Source organism: Amorphotheca resinae (genome assembly GCF_003019875.1).
Source record: "Amorphotheca resinae ATCC 22711 unplaced genomic scaffold M430scaffold_10, whole genome shotgun sequence".
In the NCBI taxonomy this organism is placed as follows: Eukaryota; Fungi; Ascomycota; class Leotiomycetes; order Helotiales; family Amorphothecaceae; genus Amorphotheca; species Amorphotheca resinae.
This window is the reverse complement of record NW_020194480.1, coordinates 1065937-1090784: the sequence shown is the minus strand read 5'-3', so window position 1 is coordinate 1090784 and position 24848 is coordinate 1065937. Positions and strand designations below refer to the sequence as shown.

Sequence of the window (24848 nt, the reverse complement as noted above, 5' to 3'; positions counted from 1 at the left end):
CGTCGGGTGCATGATTTAGCCATTGCCAGGTTTGGTTCAACTGAGTCCTATTGCGAGAACTGCAGTACTTGAAGAAAAGCGCTGGGATCCGGGCGTGCTGGAAAAGGAACTCCTTGATGTCGCGTTCCTCTGAACCGGCTTCGGCCAAGGCATTGGCATGGGTCGAACTGAGGAAATCCATGGGGCTGTTAGAAATCTCTGTATTCATCCAGATTGTGCTACCAGTGGTTATGGGCATAGCTATGGCTCCGGCTATGGCTCTCAGAGAGCGGATCGTCCTTCGCTCTGCATATCAACCATCACCGCGCTGACGGTGCTGCTGTGGTGGGAATCCACGCTCGACATGTAGGGGCTTCCATGGATTAGCCTCCTCACTCTCCCCCAAGCACAAGCCGGATTTGTTTCCTGAACCCAGATAAGCAAATTCGGTAATCCCAGAGTACTGGAAGGCGATGTTCATTTGGATGAAACGAATTGGCCGGCTGATCGCGATGTTCACGTGCGACATTGCACATTGGCACCAGGACTAAGGCAACGTACGCTGCTGGTCTTGGGAAACTGTCACCAGTTGAGCACTTGCAGAATCTCTGGTCCTTCGCCGACAGTTTCTTGGGTAACGAGTTTAAAGACCAAAAAGGCGCAAGCTCAACGGTATTGCTGCATCCATTCCGCATATATCAATTGCCATGGCATTCCTCTTTCTTGCTTTTGTGTCGTTCCGCGACGGTCAATATTAGCTGTACGTCTGGTGTCTTGACAGTTCCAATTCTGCGGGTTGCAATACGTTTGAGTTGTGGATTTGCCGGTATCATATATTGAGGACTTATGATGTTCGAACAAAGCACCCCTCCATGCTAGTGATATGTTCAAAGATCATTGGAACGGTGTACTAAGTGGTTCAGGAAATCCGTCGTGTGCCGCGTCAGTCCGTAAATTGCGTCGCTGGTTTCCGGAACTTGCCCGGGTTGGAGTGTCCTTATCTTCTGATATCCCACCTAGCAAGTGCAGCGCTCTGTTCTATCATATAATCATCATCTTGTGCAAACCTCTCCGGCGTATCCGATGTGAACACCACCGTAGGTACTTGATTTGCTTAATCCACCAATTTAGCTACTTTAGTGTTCCCCACATCCCCCGGTTTTGGGCTCCCCCGCATCCTTGGATTCCCCGCATACCGGATGCCGCAAGACTAGCAGGTCAAGAATTCCGAGGCTTTTATTGAGCTTGCCTATTGGCCTTTTATTTTCTTTATTTTCAATTTACGCTAACTTGATCTAGTATTGTGTCTCTAATAATGTTCTCTTTGGGTCGTACGGTGTACTCTATACATACACACATGGCTCTGAAACGATTGACTATGCGGTCTTCATCTTCATCTTCATTATAAAGCTGTTCTTGGTACCGCGAATATCCATCTCCCTAGTTCTCTCTGATATACTGGAATCTCGACAGAGCTCTGAAAAAATTCCGAACATTGGCACTCGCATTGTCGATGAACTCGAAAAGCTACCAGATCAGCACCGTCTTCCATGGCCCCAGTTCTGGACCAAGCTTGAGGTCTTTTGCCATCTCTGGCATCCGCTGATAATGAATAGGTACCACTTTAAAACAAATCAACACCTGGACGTCTCACCCAATCTTGCCTCTGGCAGCGTATGGGCCAGATCTTGAAAGCTGGTGATATAGTGGTGGCCGAATCAGGAAATTTCGAACTGCACAAGTTGACATTCCGAAGGCTTGTAAAATTCGAAGCTTCGAGTTGAGGAATAATATAAAACGCACGGAAGCAAAAGCTAAATAGACTGGCCATCAGCTCCGACCAGGGTCATCGGCTATTGAACTGCGCTTAACCCTTGCTAGATGGTCCGAGCTGTTCGATACCTCGGCCCCGCGTTAAGCTGTCCCCGCATTCCAGAGAGAACCACAAGAGACAAGTGACAAGAGACAAGGACAAGAGACAAGTACAAGCGACGAGTGACGAGAGACTCTGCGGAATCCCACCGCTTCTTTGCCTACTATCGGTATGTACGTGACTATTGGCAGTTGTCCAGCGGCTATCCAGCTCCCCAGGTATCCGTCAGCTCCGCGTCTGCTCTCCTCCTCCTATTTCTACCCTACACCAATCTCCTCTCCTCTTACTCTCTTTCTCTCCTTCTGTCCTCCACTCTCTACCTCTAGAGTCAGTGAGAACGAATGAACCAACCTGTGTCCCTTGCAACCAATTCTCTAAACATTCTGGCTACCTAGCTGCTGCTAATTCAACCGACCAACCAATCACCTCTCCATACGCCTTCAAGATGCCTATCTCTTCCCGCTTCACAATCCCAATCGAAATCTGCTCTTTGCAAGCTTACTTGTTCGACACTCCTACCGCCCCCCTCCCCGACAAAGTCGCCTTCTACGATGCCGAGCGCCCAGAAACACATTTCCTGACCCTCGAGGACTTCCGATTATGGTCCCTCCGCCTCGCAGCTGGCCTGAAAAAGGCTGGCTTGCAACCAGGAGATCGCGTGCTCATTTTCTCCGGAAATTCCTTGTTCTTCCCGGTCGCATTCATGGGCATATTGATGGCTGGTGGAATCTTCACGGGCGCGAACCCGGGGTATGTGGCGAGGGAATTGGCATATCAGTTGAAGAATGCGGACGCGAAGTTTTTATTTTGTGCGGATGGAAGCTTGGAGCTGGGGCTCGAAGCTGCCCAAAGCATTGGCATGGGGAAAGAGAGGGTCTTCCTTTTTGATGATCTTGTTTTCGAGGGGATCAACACATCGAGGTTGGGTGTGCGAAACTGGAAGACTTTGATTGAGCCAGAAGCGGTGGGTAAAAGCTTCAAATGGTACGAGCCAGAGGACCCGAAAGACACGATCTGTTGCTTGAACTATAGTTCGGGAACGACGGGCGTACCCAAGGGGGTGATGATCACACATTACAACTATGTTTCGAATGCGAAGCAATTCGCGCATCTCCAGCAGCTACATCCTGACGAACCGGAAAAGACAAAGAAAGCGTAGGTTCTCCAGTCTATACATCCCTTGGCTACGCAGAACTAATTCGTGCAAATAGGAAATGGCTATGTTTCCTACCTCTTTATCACGCCATGGCGCAGACGATATTCATTGCTGGAGGGCCAAAACGTCGGATCCCGGTTTACATGATGAAGAAGTTTGATTTTATTCAGATGCTAGAGGCGGTGCAAAAGTTTAAGATTACAAACTTGATAATGGTACCACCAATTGTTGTGGTATGTATATCCAGACCCATTCATTTCCTTCATGCGAGATCTTTATGCGAAATCTTGCAAGGTAGACATCATGCCAAAGAAGCCTCACTGATAAAACAAAACCCCAGGCGCTTGCCAAGTCCCCACATACCAAAAAGTATGATCTCAGCAGCGTGATCGATCTTGGATCTGGAGCCGCACCCCTGGGAGGGGAAGTGATCGAGGAAGTAGAGGCATTATGGGGGCCAAATGGTCCTAAATTGAAGGTGCATAACTCGTGATTTATCATCTTCCAGAGCTTAAAACTAATCAGAATCCCAGCAAGCATGGGGAATGACAGAAGGCACCTGTTCCCTTCTCGGTTGGGATTCCCGCGTCAAGTCCATACCTGATTCCGTTGGCGAGCTGAACGCAAATTGCAAGGCTAAGATCATGGATTTGGAAGGCAAAGCTGAAGTGCCTGTGGGACAAAGAGGAGAGATCTGGGTGCAGGCTCCGAAGTTCGTTCTCTTCCCTGTGCACCCCTCAATTCCCCAGTCCAGTTGTAATTGAAGTCTTGAAGATACTGACTTAGAGCAACAGCATCATGAAAGGCTACTGGCGCAACCCTGCCGCAACCAAAGAAGTGTTTGTCGATGGCCCCGACGGGCGCTGGATGAAAACCGGCGACATTGCATACGTCGACTCAGAGGGTCGCTTCTACATCGTCGACCGCCTGAAAGAGCTTATTAAAGTAAAAGGCTACCAAGTTGCGCCCGCTGAACTCGAAGCACTGCTTTTGGAACACCCACAGTTGTCGGATGCGTGTGTGGTCGGAGTTACGATCAATGGGGAAGAATCGCCCCGGGCCTATGTTGTGGTGAAGGAGAGCGAGAAGGGGAAAGCCGAGGAGAAGGAGGTGGCAGAGTGGCTGTCGAAGAGGGTCAGTAAGCATAAGAGGTTGACTGGAGGTGTAGTTTTCGTGGACGTGGTTCCCAAAAACCCGGTGAGATTTTACCCTCCAGCAAGTGAGACAGTATGATGCTAACAATGAGTAGTCGGGAAAGATCCTGCGAAAAGTGATGAGGGATAGGGCAAAGGAGGAAGTTGGTAATAATGATTCACCGAAGGCGAGACTCTAGACGGCCCTGGCAAGGCTTGCTTTGCCTTGAAAGGCTACACTGCTGAGTCTCACAAACTCTTGTGACCGCATAGAGGAAATCCCGTCCCAGATATAACAAACTGCCCTCGATACGCTGTTTGCAAGCCTTTTATCAATATAAGTTAAGGGAAAACATCGAATTGGAATCTAACACATGTACGAACCTCCTATCTACTTCCATTGTGCAAGAACAAGCAAGCAATTGTCATCCCTCGTATATCTGCTGAGGACAGTCTGCGGTGATGCCCTTCGCAGTAGTGAGTCAAGTACGACAAGATCTAAAGAAACCTTATAAGTTATAATCATGGAGAAAGAGATTTAGAAAGATCTATCCCCCTTGTAATCTATCTGGATTCAAACTTGAGCGTATTGTCAAAAAGTATTTAAGAAAGGAAATCCAGGCTTCTAACGCTGTTTACGTATACTAACTAGCACTACAAGAGTGTTTTTAAAGTAAGTAGTCATTAGTACTAGGTATAGACTATACTACTTGTCGTACAAGACAAAATTCCTATTGATAATTAGACGTTAACGTCGACGGTAAATCCTCAAGACGACGTAAGGAAGAGGGTTCTTAGACTAAAACGTATAGCTAGAGATAGTATAGCTCGTGAGCGTCACCATCAAAAGATGCTGACAGCGGATTAGAAATCAGAATAGGATTATTTACGTGTAATAAAAAGCTAATAAACTGTGCAGGCCCCTCGGATTTAAGCTAGCACCATCGGGATAATATACGCCCCTGTATCTAATGAATAGTCTTCTTAGTAGGGAATAAGACTCAAAAACGACTGATAGATAATGTAATTTATTGGAGGGTTCTTTCTTTGTATATCTTAGAACCACTCTTATATACCGTCATGTAGTCGTATAGTTATAGATAACGGGGGAGACAAGGAACAAAGAGATGGAGGGGTTGCCTGTAGGGATGTACTTGAACATTAGGACATGAACACATGCTAGTGAGGGTTGCCCAGTAGACCGGGAAACTAACATCAGAGCATTATCTGTAATACATAATAGAAATTAAGGGAAAAGAGGCTGGAAATGGTCCCTTGAAGGCTAGAGGAGAATCTCTTTGCCACGGTGAGTAGACGTCCATATCATCGGCAATGGCCTTGGTCCTTGATATGCGTAATCACTTCCCTCGCCAATAATTATACCCGGCAACCCTCTAACATGTTCTTCCCTTTTATCTCCCCCTGATGTTTCTAGACAGTAGTATTCCTAGTATACTCGTAATCCGTCTCTGTATAAAGAGCAACAATTAGCATTAAAGAAATAGAGGCAATTTTTCCATGGAGGTGGAGACATATACTTACCCAATAGGCCTAGGATATACTGCCCATACCAACCAAGGGGCTACACTCTTTATACGTAGTTTGATTGTGACCCCAAGCCCTCGTAAGATCTCAGCCATTGAGTCTAGATCAAGCTCCTCGGCCAATTCTAAAGCAGCCTCTATCTTCTTGCCCTCTAGAGAGGCGCCCCTTTCTAATAGTAGTTGTACCATAGCAGTATGCTCAATAGCTATTGCCCAGTAAAGCGCTGGCAGTCTTGTCATGTAGTCCTCGGCGGGTACGTCTATATGAGCACCGTGGTCAAGAAGCTTTCGGACAATTGTCAGGCTCCCAGAAGCAGCCGCTATAGTAAGCGGTGTTAACTCCACCTCCATCCCGACAGGCTTCTCGTATCCGAAATTGGGGTCAGCGCCTCGTTCGAGTAGAAGGTCAACCACATCTTCATGGCACCTGTAACAAGCTGCAACTAGTGCACTAGTTAATCCTCTGCACCCTTCGTACCCTCGTGGAGTGGTCATAGGCACGCCCATGTCAAGAAGATAACGGACCATGGTCAGATTTCCGGCCCCAGCGTGTTTCTCTAGATCGTCACTCAAGTCTTGGAGCTTAATCTCTCCCCCTAAGCACTCTAGGAGATACGCGTGGACCTCAGGAGATCTGGCACGGTACCTGGCAGCAATCATCATCCGACCAACTGACGAGGATGGATCAACATGCCCAAATGGCTGGCCTTGTAAGTCAGTGCTGTTTGGCGTTGAGCGCGATGGAGGATATAGCGCAAGCTTTAGAATCTCCATATCTGCTCGACGAACAGCCCCAATAAGTGAACATGCCGCAATCTTTCCATGCCAGTTCGACCCATATTTAGTAGGGAGCTCTTCATTCTCGGGGATATGCTGCTGGAAGAGCTCAAGCATCTCAGTGTTTCCCGCCAACGCAGCAAGCTGCATCGGCGGCGGAAAGAGCCTGTCATCATCGGTCGGGGAGGCACCGCGGCTGGTTGGGCAGTGGCCTTCTAGTAACAGCTGTTTAGCCAGAGGGATGAGGTTAAAATAGGCGGCAGTGGAGAGAAGATTGTCTCCAGGGTTTGATCCTGCACAGTCCCCAGGCCGTGGGTCGCGTGGCTCCCAGTAATGGCGGCGATTGCGGCAGCTCAACGAATGCTCTAGGGCTAGCCAGCATACAGTATCAATAGTAGGTAGTAAATCGGCTCCCATTTCCCTGCAAACAGCTTCGGCAGTCTGACGGATGTCTACATAATGGGCGACAGTAGGGTCGGTTTCATTCCGGACCCGGTAAACAAGGTACGAATGCCAGAACTCTTCAGCGGTGTGCCTATTATCGAAACGCAAGCCTGTGATATTGTGACCACTATTCATGGTATGAAATCGGTCAAGTAGCCGCGACTCAAAGAGAGCAGGTTTCACTGCATGTGAGAATAGCTCTTTAAATCAAAAATGTCAGTCAGTTTATCGCAGAAAGAAATCGAGTTGCTTAAGACCCAGAGACTTACTACACACCAGTCTAAGTCTCAATGATCTCTTCACATGGCGAAGTAGAACTGTATAAACTAGTATTTTGTGAAGGAGCTCCGTTGGAAGATCTAGAAGTTCCATTTTGTGGTAATGGGCGGACGGCGAAAGCAAAGAGAGGGAGATAGAGTGTATAGTGCTCTATAGATTCTTGAGACGGGATTCTTCTGGTAAAAGGGCAGTTGCACAGAGGTCTGGTGTAAAAATAGAACCGCGCGCCGTTTGTTGGGGGCGTCTTCGGTGGTGAAATAGAATCCTTGGGAATAGATGGGGGGATGATTGTTGGTATATATCAACCAGGGTAGTGCTAACTGGCAGTCCGGAAGGATGGCGTAGAATATAGGTCCTTCGAGGTTGTCAGTCCTTTCACCGCAAAGAACAGTGTTGTTGCTGGTGTTGTTGCGGCTGGTGTTTGGAGTTGGAGTTGGAGTTGGTTGGTGTTGGTGTTGGTGTTGGTGTTGTGGACAGGATTTGCTGATTATTACTGTATTGGGTATGTGAACCTCAACATGTGACTAGAAGGAACAGGCCCATTTGTATACTTTACATATGTACTTATTTGTACGGACGATGAACGATTACCATAAATCCGCCAGGAATATGCTACGTAAAGCTTGACACCAGGCTGTGAGTGTCTAGAGGATGGCAACAAGATATTCCTACGAGGCGTGTAGGAGCTTGCCTGTCTACACCATTACATGGTAATCGAAGGTATGTATGTATTTAAAAGCCTCATCAACTAGCATTCAAGCAGTCAAGCATCTGAGTCTTCCTATATCATTCCCTCTCACTATCTATCACACTAGTGACACTACTACTCTCATCATTTCCTCCTTTGTCATCTCAATTCTTCTCGATGCGTTACTCGCTATTCAAGGCCGCGGCCGTCACCCTCCTTAGTCTCGGAGGTTCCTTCTTCACACAAGGCTTTCCTTCTCCAATTCGAGATATCTCCTCGCTCGACCTTGCCAAAAGATCAGACGGTTGGGATCAGCTCGATAGAAGAACTAGAAGTGCTGTACCGGATATCACCAGAAGTTACACAATCGATCCAGCTCTCAAGACGCCAAGTGGGGATGGATGGACCCTATATTGGATTGTTCCTTCAGTCTTCGACAACGTGGGAGGTCTGAGTAGGAAAGAGATTCATGATGTGTATGGTGCCGCCGAAATTGGCTATAACATAGCAAGCAAGAGCATGGGGGTGCTACAAGCAAACACGAAGATGCCGCAAAATAGACCTGGAGTGCCGTTACGCGAGATGCTGCTGGCCTTGTGGAAGGATCATGCTAAGCAACGTCTGGCAAATTTGAAGCATATTGTCTATCAGAATATCCAGAATGATGAGGTGGTGTCTGTTCTTAGGGAAGCCATTGTCAAGATGGGGAACCCCAAGTCTAAACAAGTGACAGTAAAGGCATCGGCAACTACGGACCCAGAGAAGGAGACGTTCGAGCTTCTCAGCAATACAGTATTCGGCATAGGGGCGGCGAAGATGGTCAACGACTATGTGGGCATGGAGGGTCGCACGGTAGTGTCAATTACAGTCAGCACCATGTGGGATCTCCGAATGACCATCAATCTGTCTTGAAGGAGGCTTTAGAATGGGGGCGTACGGCGTCTGGCGTATGATTGGGTTATTTATTGAATTAGGATATAGATTGCTAGTTTTTAGGTAGATTCCCAGACAATGAAAATGTTCCGATACCATTGCTTTACTTCCGGGTGAATTCACTATTTATATTTATACTATATTCGTTGTATGTCCAGCAAAGCCTGTGCTAGCCCAACCAACCTGCTGCCCAGCCCCTCCTCTGGTACTTTTTGTACCTTTTGTACCTTTTGTGCGTATATCTTAGAGCCTCGAGCCCTTCCACCGGTTCAGACTCCCCCGCTGACCAACAAGAGCGAACTTATTCAATACAATCCCTGGGCCCAAGAGGGATCTAATTAGTTCCGACATTGCGGTGAGGAATCTGTCTACTGATTTTGACCTCGCCGTTTACAGAGACGAGGATATCTCGTGCCGATATACGGCCCTAGTCGACATTGCACAACTAGGTAAATGCTATGCTGACCAAAACCTACGACATTAGCATAGTAGAAGGAAGCGAGACCTCGATTTACTTGGCTAATAACATATGGGCTCTCAGGTTCTAAGAGTTCCATGGATTCTTGTAGCAGGCCATCAATAGAAGGTCCTATATAATCAGTGATAGGCTATCACTGATAGCAAAGACCTCTCTTTGAATCAAGTACCACTTATAGACGCTAACAAAGTTTGGACAATAGATCTCAAAGAGAGTGATCTATGGAGTAGATGGATACATTTCTGGATATCTGTCCACAGGATTAAAGGTTCTAAATTACTGTATATGCCTACAGCCTAGATCGGTATCATCGGTTTATGAATCAAACGAACAAATAAACAAACAGACAAACAAACAAACTAGGTAAACTTACACAGTTATCCCAATTAAGTGTAAGCAAAGGGGCCACTCATGTGGCCCTTGTGTTGATTTGAACCTCTTTCGTAGGGCGGGGCGAGGGGGTCTTATATTATCAAAGGCCAGTTAGTAGTTACGGAGAGACTTTTGGCCGTCATCAGAGGGTTGGGGTCTTAACAATGGGCGTTTATACTTACTTTATACGGTAACCATACGATTAGGTGCACGCAGAGGATATCTATAGAGTTGCAATTCGGGCAGTGAAAGAGTTGAATTATTAAGACGATATATCAAGACACGAGACTCGAGCCGCTGGCCGAAACCTTAATTCTTTTATCACACGGGCTACTAGGTACGTTAGCGGTCGTGAACCAACCGGATATTTTAACGGCAGTTACGGAGTTGGTACCCGATCCTCTTATTCTGGTGATGATTTGCAGTAAACCTGGTACATTGTTAACGACCTTCCTAGAGAAGGAAACATAACCCTGCGGGGTGAGTGCCTGTGCTGTGATACTTACGACTGCTCTCTATCAGTGCATGGTACACACCTTTATCCGCAGCCGACATACTGTAGATAGATTGCTCATTCAGATAAGGTGAAAGTATTCTCTGATTCTATATATGCAGAGAATGGATCTCGTCATCCTCTCGGGTCCCTTTCCATTCTATATTCACAAGCAGTCGAAAGATTCAGTCCGACATGGCGGGCCTTCTGAAGAGATTCAGGGCTAAAGAGACGAGCGATACGACTGATGAAATCGATGAGTCCTCTCAAATTCACACTATTAGATCTGCTCCATCGCCCGACAGTATCGAAAAGGATACTGCATTGTCAAGCTCTCGAGACATCCAAGAGATAGAGGCGAACCAAAAGTTGGCAGCGTTTGAGAGAGCACATAGGTGGGATCCAAATCTTGACGATGAGCAACTCCACGAGATTGATGATGTTGTTAACGCTCGTGATCCCAATTCCGAGGCAAAGATATATGATGAAGTTTTTGAAAACTCGCCTTACCCAGAGGTATGTCCAATCTTCCCGTGTGAATTCTGAGCCCCGCATCAGGATAATTTCGATCTTGGAATACTAAGTATTGTTAGGTCCGGGCGGCTGTCCGCAATTATGATGAAGATCTTCCAGTCAATACCATCCGAGCCTGGGTTATTGGGATGTTCTTAACCACTATTGCATCAGGGTTGAACTCTCTCTTCTCTCTTCGAGCGCCTACCCTTACAATCACTTCCATCGTGGTTCAATTAGTTGCATATCCACTTGGTGTTGCCTGGCATAAGATTATGCCTTCCCGAACTTTCAAAACCCTCGGCTTGGAATGGAACCTAAATCCAGGACCCTTCAATATGAAGGAGCATGGGCTGATTGTAATCATGGCTAATGCAGCATTTGGGAGTGGTGTCGGCTACTTTACCGACACCATTGTTGCTCAAAGAGGCTTTTATGGACAGAACTTTGGCTGGGGCTTCAACATTCTGCTAGCCATCACGACGCAATGCGTTGGTTTTGGTATCGCTGGCTTGATGCGTAAATATCTTGTGGAACCTGCATCCATGATTTGGCCTCGTACTCTTGTGAATACTGCGTTCATCTATGCCCTCCACGATCATAGCAAGACAGATCCTGCCAAGAGCAACGGATGGTCTATCTCGCGGTATCGATACTTCTTTTACATGTTCATCGGGTCGTTTGTGTGGTACTGGTTCCCTGGTTATAGTAAGTATTACCCTGGAAGTAGAAGCTGGTTCATTTGCGCAATCCAAACTTGAGCTGTGGTATGTATCAACGCTAATCAAGTTGACAGTTGCAAAATTCCTCAGTGTGTTTGCCTTTGTAACGTGGATCAGGCCAAATAGTGTGGTCATCAATCAAGTCTTCGGCGGCTGGACAGGAATCTCTCTCCTGCCAATAACGTTTGACGTATGTATATCCACATATATTCTCTACTTTGCCAGAAGTCTCCTGTGTCATCGAGCCCTGAGACTTGTTCTGACCACTCGGTTTGGGTTCCTGTAAATCGTACTTCATAATTCTATCTCATATTTGTTAGTTTATGGCAGGAACGCTGACATTGTGAGACCTTAGTGGACACAAATTACAGGTAACACTCACCGTATATGTATCCTTCATTTTCTAGCTGATGCGAAATAGGATATAACCTACAATCGCCCCTGATTCCTCCATTCTTTGCCATTATGAACACCCTTATCGGAACTGTGTTCTGGTTCATCATCATGACAGCTGCGATACACTTCAGCGGCCATTGGTTTGCAGAGTATCTACCAATAAGTGATTCAAATGGTTATGACAATACTGGACAGTTGTATAATGTCACCAAAATACTTACCCCTGAGTATACTTTGGATGAGGCGAAGTACAAGGTCAGTGTTCGAGATCAATGCTTTTATGGCTCCTGTCTTACCTGAATCCAGGCCTACTCTCCATTATTCTTATCCACAACCTTCTCACTGTCATACGGCCTGTCATTTGCTGCTATAAGTGCCGTGATATTCCACACCATTCTCTTTCACGGTGAGGAAATATGGATTCGAGCCCGAGCGGTTCGTGGTGTACTTGATGACAACCACACGAAGATGATGCGGAAATACAAAGGTGTACCTTCCTGGTGGTATGCTGTGCTGTTTCTCGTAATGACGGGCCTGAGCTTTGCAACCGTCTGTGCCTGGCCAACGCACTTATCCTGGTGGGCCTTGGTCATTGGCCTCCTGATTTCTCTTGTCTGGACCATTCCAATTGGTATCATCTATGCCACGACCAACATCCATCTCGGCTTGAACGTGTTCACAGAGTACATTATCGGCTACATGCAGCCCGGACGCCCTGTAGCCATGATGCTTTTCAAGACCTATGGCTACATCACCATGAACCAAGCGCATGCATTTCTCGGTGACCTAAAGCTAGGCCACTACCTCAAGATTCCACAACGGCCTATGTTCATCGGCCAGCTCGTCGCCACGATCTGGTCTTGCCTAGTACAACTGGCAGTTATGGAGTGGGCACTCGGCCACATCACCGGAATTTGCCAAGAGGACCAGGCGAACAATTTCACCTGTCCTAACGGTCGTGTCTTCTTCACGGCCTCAGTGATCTTCGGCCTTATCGGCCCCAAACGAATCTTCTCTACTGGCGCGATTTACGGCGGGCTGCAGTACTTCTGGCTGGCCGGGTCCCTGACGCCGTTCCTTGCGTACGCCGGAGCGCGTATGTTCCCACGATCTAAGATCCGCTTCTTCAGCGCGCCGATCTTCTTTGGGGGAACGGGCGAGCTACCACCAGCGACGCCGCTTAGCTACCTCTCCTGGTCGCTCGTCGGCTTCGTGTTCCAGAAAGTAATCCGCAACCGCTGGCGTGGGTGGTGGATGCGGTACAACTACATCACAAGCGCGGGGCTGGATGTCGGCCTGGCCATCTGCACGATTGTGATCATTGCGGCGCTGAACCTGACTGGGACGACATTTCCGGATTGGTGGGGAAATAGAGCTCCCGGGAGCACGATGGATTATCTGAACACGGCTGTGAAGAAGAAGCTCCCCGAGGGAGGAACATTTGGGCCTACTAACTGGGGATGATGTCGGTATTGTGGAAAGCAGAGGTTCTGGTACTTATAGACAGGCCATCTTCAGAACTGGGGCCCCTTTTCGCTCGCTTAAGTACTAGTTGCCCCCTATCAATACCGAATTAGCCGATTCCCTACCTGCGTTTTACAGTAGATCCTCTGAAACTTACAGAACCTTGACTTATCCAATATGCTAATTGACCGCCGATATGATGTGTATACAGATCCATGGCTTATCTGGTTCAAACATATAACCATGTGGAAAAGCCAGCTCCTTGGAATATCGGCGCCCGCCTCGTCTTGTAACTTTCATGCCTGCGCGGTTCCTAATCGGTCTTACTACCAGAGGAATTTGTCCTAGTTGGACGAGGTTTAATTGTGATGCCTTCATCTTTGCAGAGATGGAATCTCCACCAAGGGGAAGAGCTGGAAGCCAACATGTTCGAAGAGGCTGAGGACTGTTAGCCTCCTGAGACTTGGTATGTACACTGAACTTTGTCTCGACAACCAAAAGGGGACCTAAAGTTGTACAAAAGCCAAGAATTTGCAGATGACATTGAATGCCGATGGGTCGGAATCAAGCGTTGTTGGTACTGTAGAAGTGGCGCAACGGCAGTTCAGACATCTTCGTACGCGATGGAGCAGCCAAGACCGAGTTTAGCGATCGCTGGGCACAGCGCCTTTTTAAACAAAGACCTCAAACAGAGACGATGTTCTGAACACTGTTCTAGCCATGTCATGCCTCGGACACCCCAAAAGGATTCGGTACATGGTGGAATAACGGGGCTGTGTGATTATGCTGTCAAGCAGATATTCTCTGTTAGCAAAGTGAGGACGACTGACCGGAATCGCTGATTTGTTTATTATTATAAGAAGCCTAACAAATGCCGTGGCCACTTTGATATATAGAAGTACAGTGTATCGGTTTTCAGTTTTGGGTGACTTAAACGATCATCGCTTTAAGATGAGCGATCCCGTTAATCGTCGGCTATAGAAGGACGGGGTTAGCGTGTCAGCAAGCTCCGTTAAAACACGCAGATTGTGTATCTTGAAAGATGGATCTTGCAAATGCGGTTGACTTTTGACTTTGGTGTAGAGACAGAGATACTAAAAGACCCTCTCCCCTTTGTTCCAACCTTCCTCGTACCTAGGATTTCTCTGCGGGAGATATCCGTATGTGGCGTGACCAAACCCTGGTACACGGCCCACGAGATAACAATAATCCGACTGAACCTTGCAGAACAGGATATCCATGATCACCTGAAACGTACGGAGTAGACCACACTGGACACACAAGGGCACCGCGCACAGGGGAGGATAACTGTGCAACGGCGCAGAGCGTACAGTATGTATGAGGCAGATGGAGTACTCGCGGGTTGTGATTCCTTATGCAATGATCAAGACGGAGTAAAGAGGAGAAAGAAGAGTCGATCGTCTCGTTTGGTCCGTCGGAAAGATCTGACAGCGGCCCCAAGGCACTACCCTGGATAGCACTAATTTAGTTAAATCAGCAAATCATCAACGCTATAAGTGATTGGCCAAAGTATCAGTCCTGGCTCCTAACTAATAAGAGGCCGGCGCTACTATCATCCCGCGACAGCACTATACGAAGTGCTTCATTCATACAAGATATATCAAGAAAGAAAAGGAAAATAAATTGGAAAGAACATCATGAGAAAAATGAGAAAGGGAAAATGGACAGAATAGCAAATACGCAGATGATAGCCAATCACACAACAGGTACGGGGGTCAGCAAGACTTCCTGACGACTGCTGAGTCCTGAGTCCCGCCCTGACATATCTTTCTATGCGAACCCACTACTCCAAGGGCACAGGGGCCGAAGCAGCCTATCGCTGCCCTGAGCCCGGACGGGGGCCGTATGGTGCGCCATCTAATGCACGAAGCCTCCCGGAATATAGCGTGTTTCTGGTGGGAGACCCCTCCAAGACCAAGAGTGGCGCACTGGCGGCCATCTGGCCCAGACCCCTTGTGCAAGGGATGTGTGGGTGAAGGAGAGGGAGGGGACCTCTGGCGGCGTGCTTCGCGAGCAAACCGATGGCCAACGTTCAAAGCTCTGGCCCCAGCATGGATGATGGCGGGCAGCTCAGCGGCAGGGTATACTGTCCAAAGCAATCTATTCCAATCCGAAACGTGCGCTCAGCTCATTTCCTTCTTGCCTGCGGATTGACCGGCCGAACCTCGACGACAACCTCATTCTTTTCTCTTCTTCCTCTTGTCTGTCCATCTACCTGTGCTGAGCGATCCTGACGTCGGCGTGATTGATGCACTCGACAGGCGTTCGATCTCGTTCCTTCAATTCGCGCTTCACTGTTGCTTTATCGCCAGGGCTTGAGGCTCTCCATCTCCATCTCCCGCTTCGACACGGTGCACCGCCATCGTGAAACGCGGCGACGACGAGCGCATTCCTTTCCTACTCCCAACGTCAGTAATCGAACGATATTCCGATCAGGAACAGTCATTTCTCGAGACGAATACCGAATTCAATTCATAGAGGCGCAAATGCGAAAAGAAAACGACTGGTGAAGACGCACAGGCCTAGAAGGATTGTCCAGAGTACTTCGAGATTTGCGGGACTCCAAACCAGAAATCTCGCTCGCATGAGGGAGCAGTCATCGTAGGCTTTTTTGAAACACCAAGTGTATGTCCATGATTTCAAGACTGCTTCCGCAATCCTAAAGCAATCATTCCCCGCCGACACAGCAAGCAGAATTGGAAATGGAATTTGGTTTTCCGGGCTGGGCCATCGAGTAACCTAGCGGTCACAAGTGGTTCCCGAGCAGTCAACCCGTTTTTCCAATTGACTACTCATTTGCAGTCTCCATCTGAATTTCACTATGTCTCTATTTCTTTTTCCTCGAATTTACCGACAGGCCAGTTTGCCGTCGCTCTTGTGGTCAGGCACTGATTCTCTTCGTGCAGTCGTTTCTGGATTGAGGAGTTTTATATACGCACATCAACACCAGGGCCTCGCTCAGTCGAGCCATTTCTATTCAACACATCGCCGGCCTTCATTGCACTATCTTGTTTCATACGCGTCGCTCTAGCCTTCGATCTCTTGTCTATTCTTCTGTCGGATCCCAGCGACCGACACCACGCTCGTTAGAACTTAGCCGGTCTACCATTCACCAATCGAACGTTCGGTCATTCCAACATCTCTACTGCAAAGCTCAGTACCGCTGATCATTCTCTATCACTACATTATACCTCATATCTGCTTACTGGTCGAGCGGCGGGGCAGTCTATTGTCGACATATTTCGGGTTACACGGATTCGGAAGTCTTGCGGCTGACAGCATATATTATTCCCATTATCCAACGGCTTCATGCATGTGAAAACGCGGTAACGACAGAGGATCCAAGTTGCTGGACTGGGCCACGCAAGAAGCACGCAGCTACTTATTGGTGCCAGACCTCGACACTTTCCCAAGACTCAGTTCTCATCGCCTAAATGAGTAGCCAGCAATGGGGAGCACCACCCAGCTCTGGAGGCGGGGCGGGATCTGTGCAAAGAGCAAGAGAGAGGGCGGAGGCAGGCTTGCCGCCTGAGATTACCCCACCGCCACAGAATCGACCGCGGCCGCAAATGCCAGCAGCGCTCGCAGGGTCGAAAAACGCACAAGGCGCAATTGGCATTGCGATATCAAGGCCAACGCAGGTCCCGCAATGGCCGTTGGCTGGAGCAGTTGGGGGAGCGCCGAATCTGACAGACAACCAACCATACCAACCACCAGCAGGGCGTGAGAATCCACCACAACGCCCGCCAAGGCCAAGTCGTGTCCCTTCCATCCTTGATTCATCACGAGTACAGGAACACACACCTGCCTTTCGATATAGGCCCCAACAGGCCGAACAGAATAATCTTAGTGAGGACAGTCCATTGAGACCTACCATCGATGATAACAGTTCATCCGGAGTCCTGTCGCCGTCAACACCAGCGTCGAGACAATCGACCAATTCGTCAGTTGGGTCGATTCCCGACTTCCCCTTACCGATGCCCCCGCCTCCTCCAGTTGTTGGTCCACCACGCAAAACAGCTAACTTAGGACCGCCACCACCAGTGAGACGAGCTGCTTCTTCGTATTATTCACAAGGGTCACTCATATCGCCGATTCCAGAAGAAAGTCCAAGGTCGCAACCATCAAGTGATTCCCGTACCCTTCATGGCTCATATGCGTCGAGCGCAGCGATACCGTCGACTTGGGACGACAACTCCCCAAAATATGATGATGATTATGATGATCAAGACAATAATTACGATGACGCTCGAGGCTATGGTACCAGCTATGTGAACGAGACAATTGAGGAAGATCGTGAATCAAGGGGATCGAATACCGACGATAATGATGACAGAGGATTGATTCGTAGCGCGAGTCTGGGGAAGCGGGCGAAACCTGCTGTGATCACGACGGTCAAAGCTTCTGATCGGGCAGAGCAGCCGCCATCCGTCAACCCACAGCAGAAGTTGAAATTGGAGAAGATGGGAGTACTTGATGGTGCCGCTGCTGGAGCTGTCGCTGGGGCAGACTCGACACTTGCGGGATTGAAAGATATCCAAAAGAAAACCATGTGGCCTATGATTGGGCGTGCAGATTCCCCACTTGCGACAAATTCCATCAATTCGGCTTTACGTTCAGAAGATTCAGTGCCTCCAGGAGCCAGGATCGGGTTGGCAGGTGCCAACGATGCTGTATCGGCACTGGAAAACAGAACAGCAAGCCCAAATGTCAACGCTAGGCTGGGAGCTAACAGTCCAGCAAATACACCACTGTCTAGGGGATTAACATCTGACCTGAATCCAGCTCCAGGCCCAGGTTTCAGTCGACTATCGGAGCTTAAACGGCCACCACGCTTGAATCTTGATGCTGTACGCGATGCAGAAGCAAGAGGGAGCTTGACAAGTTTACCTGACCTAATTCGACGAGCCACAGTATTGGCTTCAATGATAGATCGGGGAAAGAGACCAGGGAGTCGCATACATGATCTTAATGATTTCCCACCGGTGGCTGACATCAAGGAGAAGAACTTGAATGAGCGTAAGTAGATCAGAAGGCATCACACCAAACCACAACTAACAAACCTAGATCGCAGACATAATTCTGGCCTTTCCGGGATGCTTGCTGCCTTTCCATCCCCTAGTATCGCACTCCCAAGTCGGGGAAATACAGCGCGCCCAGCATCCTCGTGGCCATCCGCCTATAACCGCACACCTGAACCCTTGACCGGCGATCACAAAGACGAAGTGTCCACCAAACGTCGACGACGCTGCTGCGGCCTCCCCGTATGGGGATTCCTTATTGTCCTCCTAATACTCGTAATCGCCATAGTCGCCGCAGTCGTTGTTCCTATTGAGCTCTTGGTTGTTCATAAACAAGATCCCACTCACTCTACCTCGTCCGGATCCGCCCAACGGTGCGCATCTGATCCCAGCACTGCATGCCAGAATGGAGGCACCTCCGTTTTCTCCACAGGTACCTGCTCCTGCATATGCATAAACGGCTTCACCGGGCCAACTTGCACCGTGAGCGGCACCACAGGCTGCACCACCACAACCATTTCCTCGACGCCAGACATCACCCTTGGCGACTCCATCCCGCGCCTGATCTCCGCCGCGCAGACTAACTTCAGCATCCCGCTCTCCTCGTCCGTCGTACTCGCGCGCTTCAACTCAGCAAATCTGACATGCGTGTCCGAGAACGCGCTTGTGACGTTCAACGGGGAGTCTCGACCCTCCGGCGACGCTGCCTCACCACCCGCCACCGTGCCAATCACCACGACGTCGTTGTTCTTCCAAGCGCGCTTTGATGCCACGCAACAGGTGTTGGACTTTGCCCGAATCGCGGTCCTGTTCCTGCTGGAACAGGTGGGGCTGGACGTGGCCAGCGCAGCGCAGGTACAGCTGCAGCACTTCTTCGACAACTCAAGCGCGACGAATGGCGACGCGCTGAACGTGACGCTCGGGGACGGCAGCTCGGCGAACCTGGTTGGGTTCGCACTACAGCTGGGTAACGGCTCAATGTACGGGAGCCTGAACGAAACCACGGTTACCAAAAGGGGCGCGGTCTTGGGGTTGTGGGATCTTCTGTAAAAAATGGGCTCTTTGATTCCATGATGTGGCTTTTTGAGGGAGCGAGGAGTGGGTTGCTTGCATTGTATATACTTCCACTTTCACCTGCATAATATTCATTCATCTCCTTGTTTCTGTTGCGCTCTGGTGTATGTAGCGGAGCAGAGGGGAAATGAAACCGACTGGTCCTTATTGCTCTGTGAGCTATTTCCTTCATCCGTGGCACTTGCTTTTGCCTTGTTGCATTGCGTCTGTGGTGCATTTATATGCCTTCTGCATTTTTTCTTATTCGTTTTCTCTTGGGCCTGGAAGAAGAAGGGAAGCAACTTTCTAGGCACAAGAAAGCATGCACGGTGTAAAGAGAAGGGAGTTGTGTATGATTGGATGTGAGATGGTGGGTGGTTGATGTATAAGTAGAAAGAACCAAAGCCGCGAACAAATATCAGCAGTTTGCGTCAAGTATCTGGCAGGAGAGATATCGTTATCTGTATCCGTGATTGAGTGAGGGAGAGGTATCTTGGGTTTCTAACCGGATAGTCATTCGTCAAAACGCTATGCTATCTCGCCTGATCCCAGTATACCTTATGTATACATATAGTCATCTTGACTCGGCGCGCAGCTGGCACATGCCGAATTATGCGATCAATGTGATAGCAACTAAACCTTAATTATAGCCCTAGATTTCAAGTGCGTCAAGAAGGGAGGTGTAGTACGCTCGTAACGATTTGAAACAGTGACAGCTGTAGACTAAGACTGGATAAAAACCCAAATGAGATGCCGCAATTCGGGAAGGATCAGAGGAAAGGTGGGCGGGCAACAGTTGTGTGTAAAAGGAAACACGAAGAGATAACAATCCTAATAGTCAAAGACAAGGCGGACGCATTCAATTCCGGAGCCTCTGAGCTTTTACACCACGAGACATAACCATCCGTCTTGTTCCACTCGAGCTGGCGGCTCTAGCAGCATTAAATGCATCTTCCTCTACCTCTAGAGCAGGCTCATCGGGAACCAGATTTGCCAGACGTAGGCGCTCCACTGCCTCGAGAACCCAAACTCGACATGTGAAATTCTGTCTCCATCTAGGATCGAGCCCGCCGTCGGCAATAACAGGGACAGCTATGAGAATATTATGGACTGCTTCGGCCCATTGTTCTTCGATACCGCCGCCTATCTGAAGCGCTGCTATGATATTTAGAGAATCGACCACATTTTCCGTCATGTGGTCCTGGAACTCCCATTGACCATTGCGGTTCGTTACATGGTAGACCATCCCGTAAGTGTCAGAGACAGAAACGTAGATCCCCCAGTGCCACCGATCTATCCCGATGGTTGTGAGGATGATATAGATTCCACCGTCCTCATAAGGGGGTTCCATAATGATGAACAGATGCTGTCACTACTTAGCCATGATGGGCTGTGGTGTCAAGGAAAATCAACTGACCAGTATAATATATTATATACAACAAAATGGCGAAGACGAAATGGTCAGCTGAATCTCTGATTTTGACCGTATAATTTGAATGTGAAGTGGAATGAAATGTGGTTTTAAGAAGAGATGCTGGTAGAAAAAGCGAACTCCTTCGGTCGCTACCTTATATATCGCACATTTCCATCGTGGCAGTAATATCTGCACTAGACATATCGAAGTGTGCGATTAGGCCTGAAACTTTCAAGGTGTGATGAATGAAACATGTTTCTCACCGAGCAGCTTAGAACAGACGAGGTCGAATCAATTTTATCGCTACAAGCATGTCCAACGCGGTACTACTATCATTAGCAATTAAACCATGTACAGAAAACTGGCAGCATAAACGCCTGCAACCACCTGTAGCAGTGTCTATCTATCTGCTTATGAAGTGTGAGCCTCACAAGAGCCGCCATTCCTCGAACGACAGGATTAAGTGGAAGCCATTTATTATTCTCCGTGCATCAGCAAGCGCTTCGATATTAGCCTATTACCAAGGGGTTACAAACTCCCAGAGCTTCTGCTCTGCTTTTAACTCTTCCTCGTATGAACCCTCGAACGTTTCGAACAAGAGGTCAATAAATGAAGTGTCCGGACCGAAGTGTCCATTAACCCCTTTGGTATACTCCCAATACTCTGGATAAAAGCCAGCACAAGCAAAGTCAACCAAGCCTGACAATTTCCCAGCACTTACGAGAATGTTGGTAGGACTCAGGTCCGCATGCGAGAAATATATTTTATGGGAGCGGTCATGTATCGCAGACTTTAGCCGCGGCTGCGTGATAAGAAATCTATTGAACTCCTCCTCAGATTGGAATGGGCCCGCTGTTTTTGAACTCACTGGAAGCCGATAGTCGAACACGGGCCCCCCGTTCGCATTGCAGATCGCCGTGGAGTTCGGGTTCGGGATCCGTCGAAACTGAGAGAAGCAATTCCGGAGATCGAGAGCCAGCTGTGTCCTTTCTGGGTACGACATTCGAGGTAGCCCTTCCAGGAGAGGCACGCCTGGCAGGCGTGTCATTACAAGATATGTGTAGTTCTCAACAGTAAGAACATCTATAACCTTCGGCGCCGGGATATCTGCATACTGCTCGATGAGTCTTAATGCGGGCGCTTCTCCTTTAGAAACAATATTGCCGCGGCCATGCTTGATATATAAGCCAAAAGGAACACGCTGGACCCAAGCAAGCTGTTTCCCATAGATTCTGACGCCCACATTCAAGAGCAATCGATAAGTGAGGATTCGAAATGACCGGGGAAGATAAAGCCATGAGTGCCTGAGGAGAGGAACGGCCGGTTCAATCATCCTGCGACAAATTCTTTGAAACTTGTGCCGAAGTGTATTTTCAGGCCATCCGAGCTGCATCTCATCTTCTATTTGAAGACATCGTAGGGAGTTGCAAAAGCGGGCACGTAGAGCAAGAAGAAAAGAGTCTGGGAGAGGCATGGTTTTGGCGTCGGTGGTCGAGATAATGAGGTTGTCGTTAGCATACAGACGCCGCCCTTTCTTGCTCTTCAGTACAGGGAAAGGGCGGGGCATTACCATCGTCAGTTCATACTAAGAAGATCAGCGTAGGCTTATGACTGAAATGTACGGATTGCATACCAGGCCTTTCGTCTCCATGCTGTCATCAGCTGATTCGTCAGCAACACGCTCTGGTTCAACTTTAATTTGCCCATTTATAAATAGAGTTGCGACACTTTCTTGTAGTGTCAAAGTGTTCTTGAGCTGATTAATATCGTCTGATGGCAAGTCCAAGGACCTTATCAAGCGTCGAAGGTGACCCTCGGTAAGAAAGGCAGCGAGTAGCTCCCGCAATGAAGCCTATACTCGGGTCAGGATGGACAAATTATACCCAGCAGAAGAGCCACCTACGTGGGCAGCGTCGTCTAAGCCGGCAATAACTTCGTCTGGAACAAGACGAATGGGCCCTGTCCGAGTCCAACCAAGCACATCCCACCACTCTCTTGACTGTTTTGTAATACAACAACAATTATCATCGCGTATAGAAACCAATAATTTTGTATTTGTGGATATCTTCGTGGGCAATGTGACTAGAGACGTCCATCGCGGTCAGCGTAGTTCGAATAAAGGCAAGAAGGAATGGAAAACAGACATCGTTTTACTAACTGCTTCCACTCTGTTAATATGTGACGTAACTCAAATTCAATGTCCTTTGTGTCTCCTTGTGAAGCTTGCTGAAGGACATACAGGGCTGCAGCTTTGGGGTCGACAGCGTCTCTCACGAAGCATGAAAGCAGCTTATGCTCAGGGGGAGTAAGAGGAACAGAACGAATTAAAGTCAAAGCCCTCTGCACTTCCTGACTATTATTCATCGTGAGGTTAAAAAACAGAGTCACTGGGCACTGTGTCTATGTCGTGCTCAAGTTAGCGGTGTAGTGAAGGTGTGAACGCGACGATGCAACCGCGGAGTGCTTTGATGCCGATCATGCCTCAGGCATACAGATTCGCTAGTGCTACCCCCTGAATTTAGATCCCCACATCTCCTAATTGTGGTCTTGGCGGAGCCCATATGGTAAGGTACCTGTTCTGTCTCGTTGCCAATTATTTGGTTGAGTTCATTTACACAAGACTGTTATATATATATCTAACTCCCCGGCAGTCAAGAGTTCTTGAAGGGTATATCATCTGAACAACTCAGAATACAACTTCATCCTTGTTTAGTCTGGCACATAACTCTTTTAATTTAAACCCAATCCATTCAAAATCTTCCAACGTAAGATATATCTGACCACTGAGTCTTACCCACATCGCTCCGGAATGGAAGGCGATCTGAAGATATGTATCAAACTCCTTGACAGCTGTAAAATTGAGCCATTTCTGAATCTTACCCGCCTCACCAACACTGAACTGCTTTCTCTGTTGAAGGGCTCCGTCAAGCTTGAAAAATAATGGCAGTTTCACATTAGCGAAACAGCACTTTGAAAGCGTACTGCCTTCGTTGTCCATCACATATGTTCCGAGGATCTCTGCAACTCTTCTTCCCCCAACGCGTGCGATTTCCCAACAGTATTTTCTTATGGTTTCTTCACCCCCGCAGATTCTTTCCCGGAACTCGATGGCCGCAGGAACGCAAAGGTATGGCGTGTAGTCGATAGTGGCTACAAACTCAAAGAGATGAACAAATGGGGATTTTCCAGTTGGCTCAGGTTTTTCGAATGGATATTGATACCCATGAGAAGTTGGCAGACAGGTGCGTATAAGATGTTGGTTGCGAGCTGGTACATGGAAGACTGCGCAGCCGCGAGGAGTATAGAGCCACCTAGACGCTTTTAATACTCATAGAAAGTGGGAAGAGTTATGAAAGACGTACTTGTGGCAATTGCTGACAAAGAAGTCCGGCCCCACGCTCCCCAGATGTGTTAAATCGATATGCCCAATACCATGAGCACCGTCAATTAAACTCAAAACCCTCAGTTCCTTACATGCCTTTACCAGATCCTCCCACGGCATCCTGGCACCAGGAAATGTCAGAACAGTGTCAAACATGGCTAGCTTGACATTCTTTCCTTCTCTCCGCGCTTGGCTAACTGTGTCCCTAAACCTCTTTAGAATCTCCGCATCCTCAATCGGATACTCCAGTTGAATGCACACGGGAACCAGAGGCGTCATCTCGCCAATGGAGGCAATAGTCTTTTCACACGCCCCATAAATGGTACTAAAATGCACAATCACATCTCCCTCCTCATACTTCAGATTTCGAAGAACGGTGTTGACCCCTGTTGTCGCATTAGGCACGAATACCACTTCGTCCACTGGGACGCCGAGGAGCGGTGCCACAGCTCTTCGGGATTTATCAATCAAGTTGGGCAGCTCATAAACAATGAAGGTATCCGGGCGCTCGGCAAGCTGTCTTTGGATGGCATCTTGTTGGGCTTGGACAGAGCGTGGATAAGCACCGTAAGAGCCGTGATTTAGAGGAGTGTACGAAGGCGAGAAGTTGAAATGAGTCTCGCGCATAGCGCGGCCAAAGGGAGTCTTCAACGTCATGATTCCTAAAGTTGAGAGATGGAGATTGAGGTGAAGGTCCCTAGGTAGATGGAGCA

The 24848-nt window shown here is 48.4% G+C and overlaps 9 protein-coding genes across 9 annotated transcripts; 4 read left to right on the top strand and 5 right to left on the bottom strand.

Annotated features, from left to right (window-relative positions):
* Positions 1–24: 24 nt before the first annotated feature.
* M430DRAFT_36669 (hypothetical protein) lies at positions 25–536 on the bottom strand. The gene has a single exon (XM_024866973.1). The coding sequence runs from the start codon at positions 506–508 to the stop codon at positions 293–295; it is 216 nt and encodes a 71-aa protein (XP_024718579.1). The 5' UTR covers positions 509–536; the 3' UTR covers positions 25–292.
* Positions 537–1887: 1351 nt separating this feature from the next.
* M430DRAFT_126239 (hypothetical protein) lies at positions 1888–4576 on the top strand. Its single transcript, XM_024861976.1, has 6 exons — positions 1888–3007; positions 3064–3241; positions 3349–3486; positions 3542–3720; positions 3803–4205; positions 4258–4576. The coding sequence occupies exons 1-6, from the start codon at positions 2298–2300 to the stop codon at positions 4339–4341; spliced, it is 1692 nt and encodes a 563-aa protein (XP_024718578.1). The 5' UTR covers positions 1888–2297; the 3' UTR covers positions 4342–4576.
* A 639-nt stretch (positions 4577–5215) lies between these two features.
* M430DRAFT_68789 (hypothetical protein) lies at positions 5216–7278 on the bottom strand (the record flags this gene model as incomplete). Its single annotated transcript, XM_024869377.1, has 3 exons — positions 5216–5610; positions 5684–7106; positions 7176–7278. The coding sequence occupies 3 exons, from the start codon at positions 7276–7278 to the stop codon at positions 5589–5591; spliced, it is 1548 nt and encodes a 515-aa protein (XP_024718577.1). The 3' UTR covers positions 5216–5588.
* A 772-nt stretch (positions 7279–8050) lies between these two features.
* M430DRAFT_21654 (hypothetical protein) lies at positions 8051–8785 on the top strand (the record flags this gene model as incomplete). The annotated part of the gene is made up of 1 exon (XM_024864549.1): positions 8051–8785. One exon carries the CDS (start codon positions 8051–8053, stop codon positions 8783–8785), a length of 735 nt encoding a protein of 244 aa, XP_024718576.1.
* A 1559-nt stretch (positions 8786–10344) lies between these two features.
* On the top strand, positions 10345–13244 carry M430DRAFT_107208 (hypothetical protein; the record flags this gene model as incomplete). The annotated part of the gene is made up of 6 exons (XM_024861141.1): positions 10345–10665; positions 10743–11370; positions 11459–11574; positions 11740–11755; positions 11806–12035; positions 12087–13244. The coding sequence occupies 6 exons, from the start codon at positions 10345–10347 to the stop codon at positions 13242–13244; spliced, it is 2469 nt and encodes an 822-aa protein (XP_024718575.1).
* A 3455-nt stretch (positions 13245–16699) lies between these two features.
* Positions 16700–19336, top strand: M430DRAFT_30239 (hypothetical protein; the record flags this gene model as incomplete). Its single annotated transcript, XM_024865935.1, has 2 exons — positions 16700–18284; positions 18333–19336. 2 exons carry the CDS (start codon positions 16700–16702, stop codon positions 19334–19336), a joined length of 2589 nt encoding a protein of 862 aa, XP_024718574.1.
* A 597-nt stretch (positions 19337–19933) lies between these two features.
* M430DRAFT_172719 (hypothetical protein) lies at positions 19934–21040 on the bottom strand. Its single transcript, XM_024863637.1, has 3 exons — positions 21017–21040; positions 20757–20947; positions 19934–20705 (listed from the first exon to the last, which is right to left on the bottom strand). The coding sequence occupies exon 3, from the start codon at positions 20688–20690 to the stop codon at positions 20199–20201; it is 492 nt and encodes a 163-aa protein (XP_024718573.1). The 5' UTR covers positions 20691–20705; positions 20757–20947; positions 21017–21040; the 3' UTR covers positions 19934–20198.
* M430DRAFT_126233 (hypothetical protein) lies at positions 21037–23167 on the bottom strand. Its single transcript, XM_024861975.1, has 4 exons — positions 22898–23167; positions 22657–22835; positions 22387–22605; positions 21037–22338 (listed from the first exon to the last, which is right to left on the bottom strand). The coding sequence occupies exons 1-4, from the start codon at positions 23115–23117 to the stop codon at positions 21271–21273; spliced, it is 1686 nt and encodes a 561-aa protein (XP_024718572.1). The 5' UTR covers positions 23118–23167; the 3' UTR covers positions 21037–21270.
* A 168-nt stretch (positions 23168–23335) lies between these two features.
* Positions 23336–24823, bottom strand: M430DRAFT_126228 (hypothetical protein). The gene is made up of 2 exons (XM_024861974.1): positions 24116–24823; positions 23336–24064 (listed from the first exon to the last, which is right to left on the bottom strand). The coding sequence occupies exons 1-2, from the start codon at positions 24790–24792 to the stop codon at positions 23440–23442; spliced, it is 1302 nt and encodes a 433-aa protein (XP_024718571.1). The 5' UTR covers positions 24793–24823; the 3' UTR covers positions 23336–23439.
* Positions 24824–24848: the final 25 nt, after the last annotated feature.

Bases quoted from the DNA above. Each gene is read 5' to 3' on its own strand.
- M430DRAFT_126228 (XM_024861974.1), bottom strand. From the start codon at position 24,792: ATGACGTTGAAGACTCCCTTTGGCCGCGCTATGCGCGAGACTCATTTC. The intron at 24,065-24,115 runs GTACGTCTTTCA...AAAAGCGTCTAG, and splicing joins TTTGTCAGCAATTGCCACAA to GTGGCTCTATACTCCTCGCG.
- M430DRAFT_36669 (XM_024866973.1), bottom strand. From the start codon at position 508: ATGTCGCACGTGAACATCGCGATCAGCCGGCCAATTCGTTTCATCCAA.
- M430DRAFT_172719 (XM_024863637.1), bottom strand. From the start codon at position 20,690: ATGGAACCCCCTTATGAGGACGGTGGAATCTATATCATCCTCACAACC.
- M430DRAFT_126239 (XM_024861976.1), top strand. From the start codon at position 2,298: ATGCCTATCTCTTCCCGCTTCACAATCCCAATCGAAATCTGCTCTTTG. The intron at 3,008-3,063 runs GTAGGTTCTCCA...TCGTGCAAATAG, and splicing joins CCGGAAAAGACAAAGAAAGC to GAAATGGCTATGTTTCCTAC. The intron at 3,242-3,348 runs GTATGTATATCC...ACAAAACCCCAG, and splicing joins TGGTACCACCAATTGTTGTG to GCGCTTGCCAAGTCCCCACA.
- M430DRAFT_126233 (XM_024861975.1), bottom strand. From the start codon at position 23,117: ATGAATAATAGTCAGGAAGTGCAGAGGGCTTTGACTTTAATTCGTTCT. The intron at 22,836-22,897 runs GTCTGTTTTCCA...GGACGTCTCTAG, and splicing joins GAAGCAGTTAGTAAAACGAT to TCACATTGCCCACGAAGATA. The intron at 22,339-22,386 runs GTATGCAATCCG...TGATCTTCTTAG, and splicing joins GCATGGAGACGAAAGGCCTG to TATGAACTGACGATGGTAAT.